Source organism: Chiloscyllium plagiosum, unplaced genomic scaffold (assembly GCF_037043375.1).
Source record: "Chiloscyllium plagiosum isolate Xiang-an unplaced genomic scaffold, Cpla_swu_hap1 HiC_scaffold_24, whole genome shotgun sequence".
NCBI lineage: Eukaryota > Metazoa > Chordata > Chondrichthyes > Orectolobiformes > Hemiscylliidae > Chiloscyllium > Chiloscyllium plagiosum.
In genome coordinates, this window is record NW_028270162.1 from 18830644 (window position 1) to 18849882 (window position 19239).

At 39.9% G+C, this 19239-nt stretch overlaps 1 protein-coding gene across 1 annotated transcript in view; it reads left to right on the top strand.

Annotated features, from left to right (window-relative positions):
- LOC122562586 (ATPase MORC2) overlaps window positions 1-19239 on the top strand; it is a 103121-nt gene that overhangs the window by 50890 nt on the left and 32992 nt on the right. Inside the window, exons 9-15 of the mRNA XM_043715548.2 lie at window positions 752-877; window positions 2292-2371; window positions 3816-3898; window positions 4699-4784; window positions 14309-14449; window positions 15968-16122; window positions 17687-17815. Coding sequence (XP_043571483.2) covers window positions 752-877; window positions 2292-2371; window positions 3816-3898; window positions 4699-4784; window positions 14309-14449; window positions 15968-16122; window positions 17687-17815 — 800 coding nt within the window. The remainder of the gene's footprint in view (window positions 1-751; window positions 878-2291; window positions 2372-3815; window positions 3899-4698; window positions 4785-14308; window positions 14450-15967; window positions 16123-17686; window positions 17816-19239) is intronic.

A 19239-nucleotide genomic window follows, 5' to 3' on the forward strand; every position in this document is an offset into this window, starting at 1 on the left:
GTGTGGAACCATTGGATGAAGCTCCACTAAATGGCAGTGCTTTCTCACTGGTGCTATAAAATCAAAATATCAGTTTATTATACATTTCCATGGATAACTTTGAATTTGAGATCTCTTATGTTAGCCTAGAGCGCAAATAAATTAAAAAAATAAAATATGTTGAGGCACGGACCCAATTTCAGTTCAGCCTTATGGTTTGCAGTTGTTACAAAGGTTAATCAACATTGAATTTTTCAGGCATCGTAATACTCATATTTAAAAATCACAATAAAAGAGGTGGTGACAAAATCTGAACGCCTACTATCAATTGGTAACAGAATTGTAAAGGCAAATAAGGATTTTGCTTCTATCCACCCAACCTCTTCAGTTCAGCATGAAATAATAATGAGCAAAGTTCCAACTGTAACCATCATTAAAGTATATTTTTAAATCTTACAGCTTAACTTGATGACCCTCTCATTGTCAGTTGTGGTACTCTTTACATGCCACTGAAAGGCTATTATGGGAGGACCTCCCTATCCAGCCATTTTTTGGCCCCTGTCAAAATATGGTAGTTTAATATTATTGAAGAAATGGTCCAATCATTTCCCAGATCATGCAAAGATTTTCCCTGGTGGTTTAGCATCTCTTCTTGGAAAGTGGATCACTAAGCTTCCTATGATTGAGGAGACGGCTGGTTCCTAAAGATTACTGTGTGATTGCTGGTGACTAAGCATTTCTGTTTGTTCTTATACAAAAAATTATTTTGTAGAAAACCTGAGCGACGTTCCTTCAGGGCATACACAGCTGTATTGTACATTGATCCGAGGATGAGAATTTTCATTCAGGGTCACAAGGTCCGAACAAAACGACTCTCCTGCTGCTTGTTTAGACCCAGGTAATCAAGGACTTTTATAGATCAGAGAGAAAGAAATGCATCTTATGTCACAATTTCAGGATGTCCTAAAATGCTTCACAATCAATTAAATGCAGTGCAATTTTTATTAAACGTCAGTTGCTGTTGAGGTGCAAGAGAAGTAGCAATAGGTTCATGTAAAGAAGTATGGTAGTGAACAGATTTGTTTTTCATAGTGATGGTTGTAGGATGTATGGGGACTTGAATGTTGGGGAGAAATTGGAGACAAAAATAGAAATCGCTGGAAAGCTCAGGAGTTCTCGCAGCATCAGTGGTGAGAAATTAGTTAACATTTTGGGTTGTGACCCCTCCTCTTGGCCCAACACGTTCACCTGATTTCTCTTCACAGATGCTGCGAGAACTCCTGAGCTTTCCAGCAATTTCTATTTTTGTCTGATTTACAGCATCCGCAGTTCTTTTGGTTTTTACTGGGGAGAAATTCTTCACTTTTACAAAGAACAAAGAAAATTTAGAGCCCAGGAACAGGCCCTTCGGCCCTGCAAGCCTGAGTTGATCCGAATGTACTGTCTAAACCTGTCCGTCAATTCCTTCGCATCTGTATCCCTCTGCTCCCCACCTACTCATGTATCTGTCCAGATGCATCTTAAATGAATCTACCGTGCCTGCGTCTACCACCTCTGCTGGTAACGCGTTCCAAACGCCCACCATCCTCTGTGTGAAGTACGTACCACTTGTATCCCCCTTAAACTTTCCACCTCTCGCCTTGAAAGCATGACCTCTCGTTATTAAATCCTTCACCCTGGGAAAAAGCTTGTCTCTATCCACCCTGTCGAAACCCTTCATGATTTTGTAAACCTCAATCAGGTTCCCCCTCAATCTCCTTTTTTCGAGTGAAAATAAACCTAACCTACTCAACCTCTCTTTATAGCTAGCACCTTCCATACCAGGCAACATCTTTGTAAATTTACAAATTTAATATCAATTATCTTTTACGTCCGTTTGAAAGAGGGGAATTGTGTCAGACTAAAATCTCATCTGAAAGACAAAATCTCTTGACAGTATAGCACTCAGAGTACTACACTGGAATGTGAGCCTAGACTTTGAGGCCTAGTCTCTGGAGTGGGACTTCTTTGTATGTATGATGGCAGTGATTGTATGAAGCACTCTGACTTAATTGATTGTATGAACAAACTTTAGAACGGAGTACCTACTCCAATTCCTGTGCTGTTATTTCCTTGAAGATGAAACTTTCTTTGTATTTGGTGGTCAAATAAATATTAACTAATAATTTAATAAAATAATAATTGTGCTGTTGAGCTTAGTTTTTATATGTAAATTGAATTTGCAAATACCTTTTGTACGCCATCTTAGCATTGACTATTTCAAGTTAGTGCATCTTGGTCTGTACTCTGATTAGCTTCTCTCCATTTCATAGAATGTACAAGTATACATCAAATCGGTTTAAGACACGTGCAGAACAGGAAGTCAAAAAAGCCGAGCATCTGATGAAAATAGGTATGTTGAAATGGAGAATAATATGTAACATTTTTCCATTTATACCTTTTAAGGATGTTAAATGTTATAACTAATTAAGTGTTAGAAATGTTTTACACAGTGGCTCTATCTTGATGATTTGTCAGCTGAATGCACCACTTGTGTTGGAAGTTAGCAGTCTTAGCCAGCTTTATCCTAAGTTAAGTTCTGGTTAATATTGAATTAAATGATTTTCAGGTAGGAATGAGGAGAAAGATGCTTGGAAATTATACTTGACCTTGGAAACAGGAAAAGGTCTTTCTACTTACAATTCAATGACCTCTATTGAAGTATAGTGTTGAGAGTACTTGTACTTGCCACTTTACATCAGAACATAAACTGTTCTCAGTTGCAAACTTGACTGTGGGCAGGATGGATTTATAGATTTCATTCTATGAATGCTCCTATAAATTGTGCTATCCTTAATCTTACTGAGACGGATTTTTTTTAATCAGTAAAGGAATCAAGACTTATGAGGAAAGTGGAGTTGAGGGCTATCAGGTTAGCCATGACTTCATTGAACGGTAGAGCAGACTTCATAGGCTGAAGGACTTTCAAAAGCTCCTACGTCTTATGGCCTCTATTCTGCTCAATTTATTAAATCAGAAGTTTGTTTACTTTTGTGAAGATAACATTATATGTCTCTAGGGGATTGAGGAGAATTAGAATAGAAGGATTGAAAGCAATTGTCAAAATTATGGTTAAATGAATTTGTTTTGTGAAGGCTGTTACAGGATACAAGAGAGAATTGGCATGGCAGAGGTACATGGGCTTGGCTATGAGGACTTATGTTACATAGAAGGCACAAAATAAAGCTAAGTCATTCAATCCACTCAACCTATGTACTCCTAATCACTTTTACCAGCAAGGTTTAAGGGAGTTTGTTGTACTAGGTGGAGCGATCAGTCGAGGAGTTTGGAAATGAAGGCAAGGATATTGAAACCCACATTGGACCTGAGACATTTTGGTCCATGCAGTACTACATTATGTGGTTTGTTAAGGCATTAAGGAAGTATTAATCATTGAAAATGCAGAATGTGCTCATCTTAATATTTAGTGCAGTAGTGCATCATTTGGTATGATGTAGGTTCATACCTTTTGCATATTCTCATCTTGGACGTATTGGGCAGCACAAAACTAAGCTTCCTGAGCAGGTTTATGTTCAAGTTGCAAAGTTCAGAGCACCATTGCCAAAAGCTACACTTATTGAGTGATGTTCTTGTCAGATAGAGTACAGGACTTGAGTAGCTGTGTTTTTTAAAAAAAAAGGTGGAAAGGGGAGGATAAAATCAACTTCAAACATGAGCTTCCATTTCTTAGATATTTCCAATCAGGTATTGTGTGTTTCTGGATTTTGTGAAAGTTCTTAATGTTAGCATTGTATAGCTAAATGAAACAGTATCTCATGTTGTTCTGTTGTTTCCAGCTGAGGAGAAATCACGGGAAGCAGAGAGCAAAGCACGGGCACTGGTATTGAAGTTGGGAGATGACTTGAGCAGGGAATCGAGGGTGAGCTGATTTGATTTGTGTTTTGAACAGGTGCAACAGACTTTTAGATATATGCAAACACTTAGGTGCCTGAATATATGTGCACTCTTAATTTATATATGTCTTGTTTTGTGTAGCTACCTTTTCTCAGGGAATTACAGCGCAGCGTAGTTAAGTTGTTTGTCTATATCAATTTCGGCATCAAAGTAGTCTGTTTCCTTGATCGAATTAACAGCATTGTTGCTTTGATGCAAAGATTCTTGCAGTTTATTTATCTTTTTATGTGTAAAAGTATACCGTTAACTTTTCTTGAGTGTTAAATTTTTATTTTGCTGGCAGTATCATCAACTGTCTGGTAACCTCTTGAAAAAATAAAATGAAGATTTGGATTTACCTTTTAATGTGTTAGAATTGGATGTCTTGAACAGGACAGGAATTCGTCTGAGATTTGGTCATTCAATGTGAAGTGGTCAGAGTTATGATGTTTGAATTTTTAAGACAATGTTGTACCAAAGACCTGTAAGCTGAAAAGGCTGAATTTACTGCTTTGCTGTAAAGCTTAGTCCAAGATTTGCCGGGGTTAATTTTCAATCCAAAGCATTTTAGCCTTCAGGATTTTTGTTCTTGAAATTATCTAATTAATATAAATAAAGTTAGGACTTTACAAATCTTTGTCCTTAACATCTGCCAGGTTGAAGCATTTAATAATACAATGTGGGATGGTTAAATCCTGTAAGATGATTTGAGGAAGTGAAATTGCTGGTCTCTTAGGTATTTTGCTATGCAAGATCTAGTTAATTTAGATTGTCTTGACTTCACAGGTTCATCTGCGACAGGTGCAGGATGCTGCGTTCAACCTAAGCCGAGAAGCTGATGTGAAAAAACGAATACATGAGGCGAAACTCAGGTATATATTGTGTGGTAAGACTGTTCTGTTATGTCAAGAAATGTGTTACTTTGCTTTTTTTTCCCCATTCTAACGGCACTGAATTTGATTATTCTGGTTTAGTTGAGTATTTTGTTTTGAGAGAAACTAAAATTATGAAAAAAGTCTTGGCCTGACTCGGTAACTATTGTCCATAGTTAGATTAAACTTCTTGCCAAAACTAGGACTTGAGTGTACTGTCTACTAGGTCATAATACTACATAATGTGATTCTCCGCCAAGACAGGTGACATGTTTGGATCAGATATTAGTCCAAAGCCAAAATATAAAAGATTCATTGGAATGATCTGAAGAAAAATATCAATGTTACAATATTGAAATGGGTGTTTGGCCCAACTAGTTCACATTGGCATTTACATATCATGCAAGCTAATCATCAATACCATATTTACATGTATTTTGTACCTCTTTTATTCTCCTTTTCTTACATCCATCTGCCCAATCTATTTGTGAATATAAATGTATTGCAAATATTTCTAATGTCCCATAGTCTATGTAGCTGGAATGAGAAAAACGACTCCAATTTGAAATCTATTTTCAGATTTTAGTTTCCTAATATCAGGTAACATCATATGTGATTGACATTCCATACTCTTAAGTCCCATTGTCCTTCCTTTGATGTGAAGTCCAATATTAGTAAATTGTATTCTAATCAATGTCTAACTTCATTACCTATCAACTTACCCTTTGACTCTTGTGGCAAGCATCCCCCAGAGCAGGGGTCGGCTTGAGCATTCTGTGGGAAATCAGCTATTCAGAACAGCATCTGTTTAGGTTGGATCACACAATTTCAGTTCAGAGGTGTCTAGGAACAAAGCTTGGCCCCCTTGGTCAGAAATTATTGCAGCTGTGTAATATATTTAAAAGAAATTGTGCACACTAATCCAGAAGGAAAATGTAAGTTCAGTGTGGCTGACTGCAATGCACATTTTATTCTGTCATCTTTTTTTGACTTCTTAACAGAGTATAATTCCATGTTTGCATGGTTCGTTGTACTAGTGCGTTTTCTTCATGTACAGGCTGAGACACTGCACTGGAAAGCTATTTGACTCCAGAAGGCATAGCAACATGATCTTTGCTCAGCTAATATCAACACACAATTCCTGTAAGTTCTCAGGAGAGAACTTGTCTGATAATACAAAAACAAATTGCTGGGGAAGCTCAGAAGGTCCAGCAGCATTTGTGGAGAGAAGGCAGAGTTAATCTTTTGTTTCAGATCTTCAGCACCTGCAGTTCTTTGTTTTATTGTAATGAAACTTAATTTCCCATTTCCACTTTCTCTACACAAACTTTGTTTTATCACTTCTTCCCTTACCATAATCTTTTGCCTTGAACTATCACCTTTTTGTAATTTAATCTTCTCTCCAGCCTGAGACATTCCTGTGTCTGTGCTTTCTACCCCCCACTCCAAAACTTTGTCTGCCCTACTTAAATCTGACATATTCTTGGTATTCTCATTTTTGTGTTCATCAACAGGATACGGCCCTTGTTGAACAGGTCAGTGTTTATTGCTCAAATCTCTTTGCTGCTGTGGTGGACTGCTACCTTGAACCACAGCAGTCCTTGGGGTGTATGTACAACCACAGTGCTGATAGGAAGGTAGTTCCAGGATTTTTATCCAGTAGTCATGGATCGATCATACTGCTCCCTGTCAGGATGTTGTGTGGCTTTGAGGGAAATTTACAGGTCATGGTACTTCCTGTTCATATGTTGTCCCTGTCTGTCTTAGTGGTAGAAGTTACATGTTTAAAAGGTGCTGTTGAACAGAGCCAAAGGTGCCCTGTGTCTTTGTAAATGGTATATACGGTTAATACTGTTAATGGTGAAGGAAGTGAATGTTTTCTGGATGTGCCGATCAAATAGGTACTTTGTCTTGGCTGGTGTCAAGCTTCTTGAGTGTTGTTGGAGCCGCACTTGTCTTGTAGATGGTAGACAAGCTTTGGAGAGTCAGAAGGTGAGTGACTGGTTGCAAAGTTCCTAGCCTCTGACCTGCTGTTGTAGTCACATTTATAGAGTTGGAAAAGGTTTTAAGGCATGTCCACATCAGTCATCAAGCGGCTGTCAATTATAGTTCCATTTTCCAGCACTTGGCCTACATGTATGCCTTTGCGCTTCACCTCTTAAATGTAGTGATAGTACCTATCTCAATCGCCTTTTCAGGCAGACCTATCCAGATACTCACCAGTTTTCTTAAAATAATGCTATTTTAAATTTCCTGCCCTTTAAATCCATGCACCTCGATTATTGATGTTTTTAATAAGGGGAGTAGTTTCTTCCTATCTAGCCTAGCCTATCCATCCCCCTCATGATTTTACATACCTCAATCGGATCTTTCCTTGGTCTTCTCTGTTCCGAGGAAGCAGCCCCAACCTATTTAGTCTCTCTTCAGAGCTGAAACAGTGAATTGGTGAATGTTCTCTGCATTCTCTCTAGTGCATCCTCTTTAGTGCACCCTCTCTATAGAGTGGTAATCAGATCTGCACGCAGTACTCCAGCTGTGGCCCACTTATGTAGCTCCATCATATCCTCCTCGCTTTTGTATCTGTGGACATGTATACAAAGGTGTCACTGATCATCTGTGCTTCCTAGGGTCCTGCCATTCATTGTGTATTTCTTTGCTGTGCATCATCTCACACTTTCAGGGTTAAATTGCACATCTGGCCAGCTTTATAAATTGTTATGTTGTCTAAGATTTTTCTCCTTGCTATTTACCACACCACCAATTTTCATATCGTATAATCAAGCTACCTACATTCGTACCTAGATCATTAATATACACTATAAACAGCAAGGGACTCAGCAGAGAACACTACATCACTGGACACAACTTCCAGAAACATGACCTGTGACTATCACCTTCTGTATTTTGCCACTAAGCCAGTTTGGGTCCAATTTGCCAAATTGCCCTAAATCTCATGGGCTCTTACTTTCTTGGTTAGTCTTCCCATGTAAAACTTTGTTAAAAGCCTATAAAAGTCCATGAATATTACATTCTCTGCAGTACCCTCCCATCTAGTCACCACCATTTAAAAACCTCAGTCAGACATGTTAGATATGATCTCCCCTGAAAGAGTCATTAAGTCATAGACTATGGAAACAGATCCTTTGGTCCAACTCATCCGTGCTGACCAGGTTTTACGAACTAAACCAGTCCCATTTATCTGCATTTGGCCTGTAACCCTCAAAACATTTCTTATTCATGTACCTGTCCAAATGTCCTTTATATGTTGGAGGTGTAGTGGACAGCGAAGAGGGTTACCTCAGATTACAGCAGGATCTTGACCAGATGGGCCAATGGGCTGAGAAATGGCAGATGGAGTTTAATTCAGATAAATGCAAGGTGCTGCATTTTGGGAAAGCAAATCTTAGCAGGACTTATACACTTAATGTTAAGGTCCTAGGGAGTGTTGCTGAACAAAGAGACCTTGGAGTGCAGGTTCATAGCTCCTTGAAAGTGGAGTCGCAAGTAGATAGGATAGTGAAGAAGGCATTTGGTATGCTTTCCTTTATTGGTCAGAGTATTGAGTACAGGAGTTGGGAGGTCATGTTGCGGCTGTACAGGACATTGGTTAGGCCACAGTTGGAATATTGCGTGCAATTCTGGTCTCCTTCCTATCGGAAAGATGTTGTGAACCTTGAAAGGGTTCAGAAAAGAGTTGTTGTAACAGCCTCTTCCTCTAGTATTTCATTCCATATATGTGCCACCCTCTGTGTGGAAGAAATTCCCCCCTCACCTTAAACTTTTAGTTTTGAACTCACCTACCCTAGGGCAAAGACTTTTGCTATTCACCTTATCCATGCCCCCTCATGATTTATAAACCTCTATAAAGTCATCCCTCAATCTCCTATACTCTATGGAAAAAATGCACAGCCTTCCAACTCAATTTTTCCAGTCCGGCAACATCCTTGTAAATCTTTTCTCACTTAACAACATCCTTCCTATAGAATGATGATCAGAATTGAATCCATTATTCTAAAAGTGGCTGCACCAATGTCTTGCACAGCTGCCACATGGCATCCCAACTCCTATACTCGATGCACTCGCTAGTGAAAGCAAACATTGCCATTGCCGCCTTCACCATCCTGTCTACCTGTGACTCCACTTTCAAGGAACTATGCACTTATACCCTCCCCCGGGTCTTTTTGTTTGGCAACACTCCCCAGGACCCTACCATTAAATGTGTAAGCCCCCGCCATGGTTTGTCTTAGCAAAATACAACACCTTGCAGTTATCGAAATTAAACTCCATCTGCACTCCTCAGCCCATTGGCCCAGCTAATTAAGATCACATTGTAGATAATCATCATCACTGTCCATTACGCCATCAATTTTGGTGTCATCCACAACCTTATTAACCTTGCTTCCCATATTCTCATCCAAATTATTTATGTAAATGACAAACAACAGTGGACCAGCACTGATCCCTGCAAGTCACAGGCCTCCAGTCTGGAAAAACAGTGCATTACCACCAACTCCTGCTGTCATGCTGACTGTTCTTGATTAATCTCGCCCTCTGATGGTTTTTCCAACAGTTTCCCTACCCCTTTTGTCAAATTCTGGCTTTTAGTTCCCTTGTTTTTCTCTGTTACTCCTCTTGAATAATGGTACTACATTAGCTGTCCTGCGGTCCTCTGACACCTCTTCTGTATCCAGACAAGATTTGAAAATTAATATCAGGACCCTGCAATCTTCTTTCTCACCTCCGATAGCATTCTGGGGTGCATATCTTTTGAGCCTGACCAATTTTAAGTGGCAGAACTGCTGATACCTCCTCCCACAACTGTAATTTGTTCAAACATATCATCACAGTCCTTTTCTCTGATTTCTATACCTACATCATTGTTCTCTACTGTGAATGCAAATGTAAACCTCTTCTACATCTACCTCCACCTACAGATTGTCACTTAGATGGGCTTCACTTTTTGGCTTAGTTATCCTCATGATCCTAATATAATTATGCCTTTTGATATTCCTTCATTTACTTAGTGTGTTTTTTTTAATGTCCCTTCATTATCTTAACTTTTTTTTTAAAAATCCACCTGCATTTTATATAGCATTTGGCTTCTAGTGTTCTGAACCTTTGGTACCTATGATGACCTGCCCTGTTGTTCCATATCCCATTCTGTCCCTTCCTCGATATCGATGGTTAATCATAGGGTCCTACAGCATGGAGATAGGTCCTTTGGCCCCAGTTGGTCCTCGCAGTCGAAAATGTCCATCTATGCTAACCCCATTTCCCTGCAAAGAATGAAGGATTATGGACCAATGGCAGGCAGAAGAGCTTAGTTTAATTTGGCGTCATGTTCAGCACAATATTATGGGCCGAAGGGCCTGTCCTATATTGTTCTATGTTCGAAGTAAAAATGCCCATATCCTCCTTAATCTTTCTTGTCCATGTATTTTAAATGTTGTTAACCTATCTGTGTCAACAACGTCCACTGGCAGCTCTTTCCATATACGTATCACCCTCTATGCAAAGAAAGTTGCCCCTCAGGTTCCCTTTTATTCTTTCCCCTCTAACCTTAAACTGATGTCCTCTGGTCCTTGATTCCTCAATCCCGGGAATATGATTGAGTGCATTCACCCTATCCATGCCCCTCATGATCTTATACACTTCTAAAAGATCCCTCCTTTGTCTCCTATGCTCTAAAGAAAAATGACCTAGCTTGTCCAACCTCTCCCTAAAACTCACATCATTCAGTCATGGCAACATCCTTGTAAATTTCTTCTGTACTTGCGTGGGAAATCATGTCTCACAAACTTAATTGAGTTTTTTGAGGAAGTAACAAAGATGAGGGCAGAGCAGTAGATGTGATCTATATGGATTTCAGTAAGGCGTTCAACAAGGTTCCCCATGGGAGACTGATTGATTGATTAGCAAGGTTAGATCTCATCGAATACAGGGAGAACTGGCCATTTGGATACAGAATTGGCTCAAAGGTAGAAAACAGAGGGAGGTGGTGGAGGGTTGCTTTTCAGACTGGATGCCTGTGACCAGTGGAGTGCCATAAGGATCGGTGCTGGGTCCTCTACTTTTTGTCATTTGCATAAATGATTTGGATGCGAGCATAAGAGGTACAGTTAGTAAGTTTGCAGATGACACCAAAATTGGAGGTGTAGTGAACAGCGAAGAGGATACCTCAGATTACAGCAGGATCTTGACCAGATGGGCCAATGGGCTGAGAAATGGCAGATGGAGTTGAATTCAGATAAATGCAAGGTGCTGCATTTTGGGAAAGCAAATCGTAACAGGACTTATACACTTAATGGTAAGGTCCTAGGGAGTGTTGCTGAACAAAGAGACCTTGGAGTGCAGGTTCATTGCTCCTTGGAAGTGGAGTTGCAAGTAGATAGGATAGTGAAGAAGGCATTTGGTATGCTTTCCTTATTGGTCAGAGTATTGAGTACGTGTTGGGAGGTCATGTTGCTGCTGTACCGGACATTGGTTAGGCCACAGTTGGAATATTGCATGCAGTTCTGGTCTCCTTCCTGTCGGAAAGATGTTGTGAACCTTGAAAGGGTTCAGAAAAGATTTGTAAGGATGTTGCCAGGGTTGGAGGATTTGAGCTATAGGGAGAGGCTGAACAGGCTGGGGCTGTTTTCTCTGGAGCATCTTGGGCTGAGGGGTGACCTTATAGAGGTTTGCAAAATTATGAGGGGCATGGATAGGGTAAATAGGCAAAGTCTTTTCCCTGGGATCGGGGAGTCCAGAACTAGAGGGCATAGGTTTGGGGTGAGAGGGGAAAGATATAAAAGAGGTCTACGGGGCAACTTTTTCACACACAGGGTGGTACGTGTATGGAATGAGCTGCCAGAGGAAGTGGTGAAGGCTGGTACAATTGCAACATTTAAGAGGCATTTGGATGGGCATATGAATAGGAAGGGTTTAGAGGGATATGGGCCGGGTGCTGCTAGGTGGGACGAGATTGGGTTAGGATATCTGGTCGACATGGACAGGTTGGACTGAAGGGTCTGTTTCCATGCTGTACATCTCTATGACTCGAATAACATCCTTTCTTTAGCAAAGTGACCAAAACTGAGCACAATACTCCAAGTGCGCCCCGACCAACGTCCTGTACAACTGCAACATAATTTCCCAATTCTATATTCTGTCTAATGAAGGCCAAAAACTACATTTGCTGCCCTACCTGTAACTCAACTTTCAGGGAACCATGCACCTGAACTCCAAGGTCCCTCTGTTTCACTCCTTTCCTTCGGGCACTACCAAATGTTCTCTCAATGTATGTTTACCTACAAATAGCTGCTGCTAGTCCAATTTAGTCAGATTCAGCTTTATCATATTAAAATTGGCCTCCTACCTATTCAGATTTTTAAAAATTTCCCCAGTTCTAGAATTCTAGCCACTAACACTGAAATTCTCTTCCACTGACACTTCTACCATCTGCTCAGCTTCATTCCCTAAAGTTAGGTCCAGCACTGCTCCATATCTTGTAGGACTTGATTCATGCTGGTTTAAAAAGCCGCTTTGGATACATTTTAAGAATTCCACCCCCTGTAAACCTTTTACACTTCATCTGTCCTCGTTACTGACCAGTGAGTTAGCTCGATTGGCTGGTTTGCAATGCAGCATGATACCAACGGCATGGTTTCAGTTCCTGCACTAATTGAGGTTACCTGAAGGGTCTTCCTTCTCAACTGAGATGCAATGACCCTCAGGTTAAACCACCACCAGTCTCACTAATGAGAGAACAGCTCTGTTCTCTGGTAGGAATATAGTGAATTTACCTTTTTACCTTGAACATAGTACATAATACATAGTACACATGTACAGTATGCAATATTGTGCTGAACATGACACCAAATTAAACTAAGCTCTTCTGCCTGCCATTGGTCCATATCCCTTCATTCCTTGCATAATCCTGTGCTTATTCAAAAGTCCCTTAAACGGCCCCATTATATCTACGTCCATAACCACCCCTGGCTGCGCTTTCCAGACTCCCACCATTCTCTGTAAAAACCTGCCCTTCACGTTTCCTTTGAATTTCTCCTCTTGCTATAAATACATGTGTAATCCTGCTATTATATGTTTTTATCTGTTAATATTGGGGGAATTTGTAACTTTTATACTTTTGAAGTTCTACCACTGTGATATCAATTAAGAGACTTCTAAGATATCTTCCCTACTTAATGCAGAAGTTGACTCCTTGATCAATATTGCAACAAGTCTTTTGCACCCCCCCATGTTTCACCTGAAGATTCTATACCTTGGAATATTGAACTGACAGTCCTGCAGGGATGTAGATCCCATTACTATTCAGGTGCAACAGGTCCCACCTTCCCTCGAAACAGACCCAGTACTCTAAAGGCCTCTCTCCTGAACCAACTCTTAAGTCATGCATTAATCTGCTGAATCCACCTATTCTGAAAGTCAATAGCGCAGATCTCTGCATTACTGCTGGCGCTTATAGCCTTTGAGGGTCCAGCTCTTCAATCTGCTATCTAACTCTCTAAATGCTTGTTACAGGATCTCATCCCTCTTTCTACCTATGGTGTTGGTACCAATGTGAACCATGACTTATGACTGTCTCCCTTCAGATTGCCATGCTGCTCCACACTGACATCCTTGACCCTGGTCTGGAGTGGACAGCACACCACTCTGGAGTCATATCTGTTGCCATAGAAATGCAGGTCTGTGCTCCTCACCACTATAGCTCCTCTTCTTTGTCTGATTCCTTTTGTGTAGCTGGGCTCTGATTGCGCACACTCACTGTTTTCCAACACTCGGTAACTTTGACATGGCACTTTGGGACGTCCCTGGCTGTTTGTCTGCCTTCCTCTTTCCGACTGCTGGTCACCCATTCCTTCCCTGACTGTAGTTCTTTAAGCTGTGGAGTGACCAAACCTAAAACCTCGACATAACTTGTAGCACCAGGAATGTACTGCAATGCAGTGCTTTCAACCAATGTTCAAGCTCCTAAAACTAAAGTTTGAGTTGATCAGACTTCCTGCAGATGTGGTCATTCAGACTTTCTGGAACATCCAAGATTTCCTACATTCTGCAGGCCATGTAACACACAATTGAGCTCCTGTGCCATACCTGTAGTTAAAACCTCACACACTAAATGTAAGGCAAATCCAGACATTAGTATATGTTTTTTTTAAAAAACTAATGAGCTGGAACTCAACTTTAAAATAGACAAAGACAACTTACCCACTACCTACTGGTACAATTCCATTTCTGGTTCATAATAACTTCGTGCTTTTGAAGGTTAGGATTTCAATGATGGTAATGGCACTGAATGTTCTGCTGAAATCTGAGTACTCTGTTTCTCAGTCCACAGATGCTGTCAGCCCTAATAACTACTTCCAGCAATTTGTTTTTGTCTTAGGAGTTTTATGCCTGATTCTGATGGTAATGTTCTGGACTGACTTACCAATAAATATTTTGCTCAGTCTCATGGTAGGTTGCCCAAGAAGAATCCGATGAAGATCTTTTAAAAATATGTTAATTTCTGACTCTTACAGAGCTTTGAAAGAGCCAAAGGAGATGTGCTTTATTTTTGGTGTGAACATTGAACATCGTGACCTGGATGGAATGTTCATTTATAACTGCAGTCGTCTCATAAAGATGTACGAGAAAGTCGGACCGCAGCTGGAAGGAGGAGTGTGAGTCCTCAGATACTTGTCTGCACATTGGCTTAAATTCTTGATATAGAGTAGCATTGACATTTCCCCAGGGAAGTGCTAGGAGTTCTGACTATTTCATGGACAAAATGCTAGAAGATAAGGAGAGGGATTGTTGCATGCTTCTCAGTGTTCATTGAGCTATGAACTCCATGCGTGGAGTCATGGTCAACACCCAACTTGTCCAATTCTATGGTGCATATGTCTGTATGATAAATTGCCAAGTTACCCCGTGAATATGAGATAGTCATCACTGACCTCCTGTTGCGGTTTAGTTGAAGAGTCATAGAATCAGAAATATACAGCACAGAAACAAATCCTTTGGTCCAACTTGACTGTGCAGATCAGATATCCTAAATTAATCTAGTTCCATTTGCTTGCATTTGGCCCATATCCCTTTAAACCCTTTCTTTACATGTACCCATCCAGTCGCATTTTGAATGCTGTAATTATATCAGCCTCCATTACTTCCTCTGGCAGCTCATTCCACGCACTCACCACTCGGTGTGAAGAAGTTGCCCCATTAGGTACCTTTTAAATCTTTTCACTCTCGCCTTAAATCTATGCCCTTTAGTTTTGGACTCTCCTACCCTGAAGAAAAGGCCACGACTTTTCACGTATCTATGCCCCTCATGATGTTAGAACTTCCATAATGTCATTCCTCAGCCTCCAAAGCTGCAAGGAAAATAGCCCCAGCCTATTCAGCTCCTCCCTATATAGCTCAAACCCGAGAACCCTAGAAAGATCCTTGTAAATCTTTTCTGAATTCTTTCAAGTTTCATAACAACTTCCCAAAGCAGGGAAACCAAAATTGAACACAGTATTCCAAAAGTGGTCTAACCAGTGTCCTGTACAGCTGCAACATGACCTCCCAACCACTATACTCAAAGGTAAGCGTACCAAATGCCACCTTCAATATGCTCTCTACTTGTGACTCCACTGTCAAGGCACTATGAACCTGCACTTCATGGTCTCTGTTTAGCAACATTCCCCAGGACCTAAATTATAAGTCCTGCCTTGATTTGCCCTACCAAAATGCAGCACCTCACATTTACCTAAACATCATTACACAGACAATGATAGGTATATTTTGAAAAGGTACTTAATGATATGGACAGTGCTACAGAAGTGGAAGAATCTAGGAAGAACTTCAAAAGATAAAAAGTTTAAAAATGGAGCAAGGGCAAGATATGCACAGGCACAAGGTCGCAGAAAAGTGAAGAGGAATGACTGGATTAGATTATAATGGAAGATGCTGAATAACACCAGAATTCTAATTTCACTTCGATCTGGAACAAGGATAATAGCAAGGACTGGTGAACAAAGCCTGTTGTAGAACAGAATACAGCTGGTGTTGATTTTGACAATTTTTGAAATTAGCAAAGGAAGTGTTAAATTAAGTCTAGGGAGATGACAGAGCTGTGAATAAGAATTTGCCAAAGAAAGAGGAAAGTTGTAATTGTAGCTTTTAAACAAAAATAAAATCATTTTTATCTTTAGTTCATGTGGTGGAGTGGTGGGTGTGGTAGATGTCCCCTACCTCGTTCTGGAGCCAACTCACAACAAACAGGACTTTGCAGATGCCAAGGAGTATCGGCATCTTCTGAGAGCCATGGGCGAGCACTTAGTGCAGTATTGGAAAGACATCGGCATCGGTAAGGAGAAGAGTTGCTGCTGAACTGGGTTAACTCGAATCTTCGCTGATCACTTCACCTTTCCTGAACACATTTTTTCCTTCGATATTTTTCTTTAAAATTAATGCAGTAAAACCAGTCAGAGGTTCACTTGAGTTGTGTAGGAGTTGGATTAAATGTATTCTTTGAATCGATACTGTTACCATAGTATTCTAGGGTTATCTACTCTTGCAGACTTTGTGAACCTACTCAATTTTCACACAAGTAAAATTATTTCGTCAAAACAAATAGAAATGAAATGATTGGATTGCAAGATGATTCTTGCATGTTTTTAAACGCTGTACACAGTTGTTCATGTTAATTTGTTAATTGAACAATGTACAGACCTGATGCACAGAATCATGTCACCAGGGACAGGTGTAGTACAATTGAAATTATAATTGCTTCCCTTCAATGCAGTTTCCTTCAACTCTGGGGATTATATTTTGATTGTTAGCTGTGAAGTAAGATGCAATGTGGGAGCTGGAGTTGCATTGTAATGAGTGTGTTACCATTGGAGGAGGTCCATGTGTTTTTGGTGCTAATTTTCAGTTGGGATTTGAAGCATTTTGTCTGCTCTTATGTGGGAGAGGAACAAGAACCCTTTCATGCATCATACTAAATCAAAAACCCCTTCCACGCCAGTAGTACTCTATTCCATCCTCTTTTATCAAGCAGAAGATATAAATTTTGAATGCACTTATGAACAGATTCAAGAATGGCTTCTTACCCGTTGTTATTTTGAATGGACCTATTAAGTATTAGTATTGATCTCTCTCTGCACCTTTTCGGTAGCTGTAACACTGTATCCTGAACGCTGGTCTGCTACCCTGATGCACATGTATAGTACAATCTCCCCATAAAGCATACAAGACAGCACTTTTCGCTGTACCTCAGTATATGTTGCAGTAATAAATAAATAAAATTGTTATTACATTATCCCTAACGTTCGGATCAATGTTTTTGTTGTTTTAGGCATCCCCTCAATGCTTCGTTACATTTTCAGTGTTCAAAACCAGAAAGAAATCTGCAGGTGTATTGCGCTTTGTGTCTTATGAAATGTCATTTAGCCGTGTGATCTACCTGTGAGCCATGAGATCTGTCTGGCAGATTGTAATATAATAGCAATTTATCTTTGGGTCATTGGTTTGACAGTACCAGTTCAACCTGTTTTAGAGCATTAAGTAACTATGATAGCTTTTTTATCTTGAGCCACTTTGGCACATGACTTCTGTGTGTTGAGTCGTGTCCTCTTTTACCAGACTGAAACGTGAGCCTTTCTTTCCAAAGAATTTGCCAGTTAATAGTATTTCTTTCTTGTGTTAATTTCTCCACTCTACTTCTTTTAAAACGTGAGGCTGTGCAAATAATCTCATCTGACTTCCAGCACTATATTCTGGGCATAATTCTAGGAGACAGCTCCACGTTGAACAAGTTTACTAACTTCCGGCAAAGCTTTGAACTTATTTTTATCGATTATATTTTGACCTTTTGACCTTACATTTTGACCTTTTATAAAGTTAACAAAAATTCTCTTGGCTTACAGCACAGAAGGGAATATTGAAATTCTGGGATGAATTTGGCTATCTGTCAGCCAGTTGGAATCAGCCGCCTTCTGATGAGACATTGTACAAGAGGCGACGTGCTATGGAAATCCCAACCACCATTCAATGTGGTATGTCTTGCCCGTAATGCTTTCTATGCATAAAGTGTGTAAGTTTCAAAAACAGAATCGTATAGGTTAGAGACAAGTCAGGGGAAAAAATAATTACCTCCTTGCTCACCTAGAAGCTAACTTTAACATTAGGTGAAATTTTTTGCTGTTTTGTCATCTTTGATTTTATACATGGCAAAATTGCGCATGCATTTGTGTTTTGCTCTATCCATTTGCATGTGCCAGTTGCCTAACTTTCTTATGTCTTCTTTATTAAAGATGGTGCTGTGTGTGATTCCAAGACTCCTAAGTGACCTTGTTCACCTGTGAGAGTCTGGATAGTGAGTATCAGCAAACTAATTGCCCATGCTTTTCTATTATTCTTGCCCAGTATTGGTGTGCTTTTAGTAGGGTTTCTTACTAGTATCCAAATTCTAGATGACTTTGCCATTGCCATCTCCCCATTCTGGACTTCTGCTCTTCCTCTAATGAATGCAGGAAAACTGATCTGCATTAGCAGATAGTTGAATACAGATCAAGAATAGAAACTCAAAATTTCTTGATTTGAATGGCTCAATTCATATCACACATTGCATTGTTCATTAAGCCATAAGGAAGTGACACATTATGCATTGAAAAGTAAAATTCATAACCAAGGGACATGGCTTTTTCTATTTTTAATGTCAATTAAAAGTGCATATGAAGCTTTCAAAAATATTAATGAATGTTTAGTTATAATTGCTAACATGTCTTCAGTTAAGAAGCAAACAGCTTAATGGTTTAGATCCCAAGATGGTTGCACTGTTTACTTTGTTTCTATCAATTCAGACAGACCTGAATAGGGGCATCGAGTAAAAGAGCAAGGAGGTGATGTTGAACTTGTGTAAGACACTTTGTAGACCTCAGCTGGAGTATTGCGTCTCATTTTGGATAGGAAAGATGTGAATACATTGGAGAGTGTGTAGAAGCAGTTTACAAGAATGGTTTCAGAGATGAGGAACTTCAGTTATGAGGATAGATTGAAGAAGTTAGGACTCTTCTCCTTGGAGAGAAGAAGACTAACAGGAGATGTGATGGAGATTTTCAAAATCATGAGTGGGCAGAGTACAGTAGATGTTTCCACTTGTAAAAGGAATAAGAATAAAAGAGCATAGATTTAAATTGATTTGCAAAAGAAACTGGTGAAATGAGGAAAATCTTTTTCACTCGGTGAGTAATTAGGGTCTGAAGACACGGCCTGGAAGTATTGGAGGTAGGTTCAATTAAGACAGTGGTTATTTGGATTAAAAGTAATGTGGGGGCAAAAGCTGAAGATTGGCACGAGGTAATGATCAATTAATGAGCTGGTGCAGGAATGCAGGGCTTCTTTCTAGGCCAAACGAATTCTGTGATGATATGGTCTCCCATTTATAGTATCCAATTTCTAAGTGGTTGGAGTTTTGTCC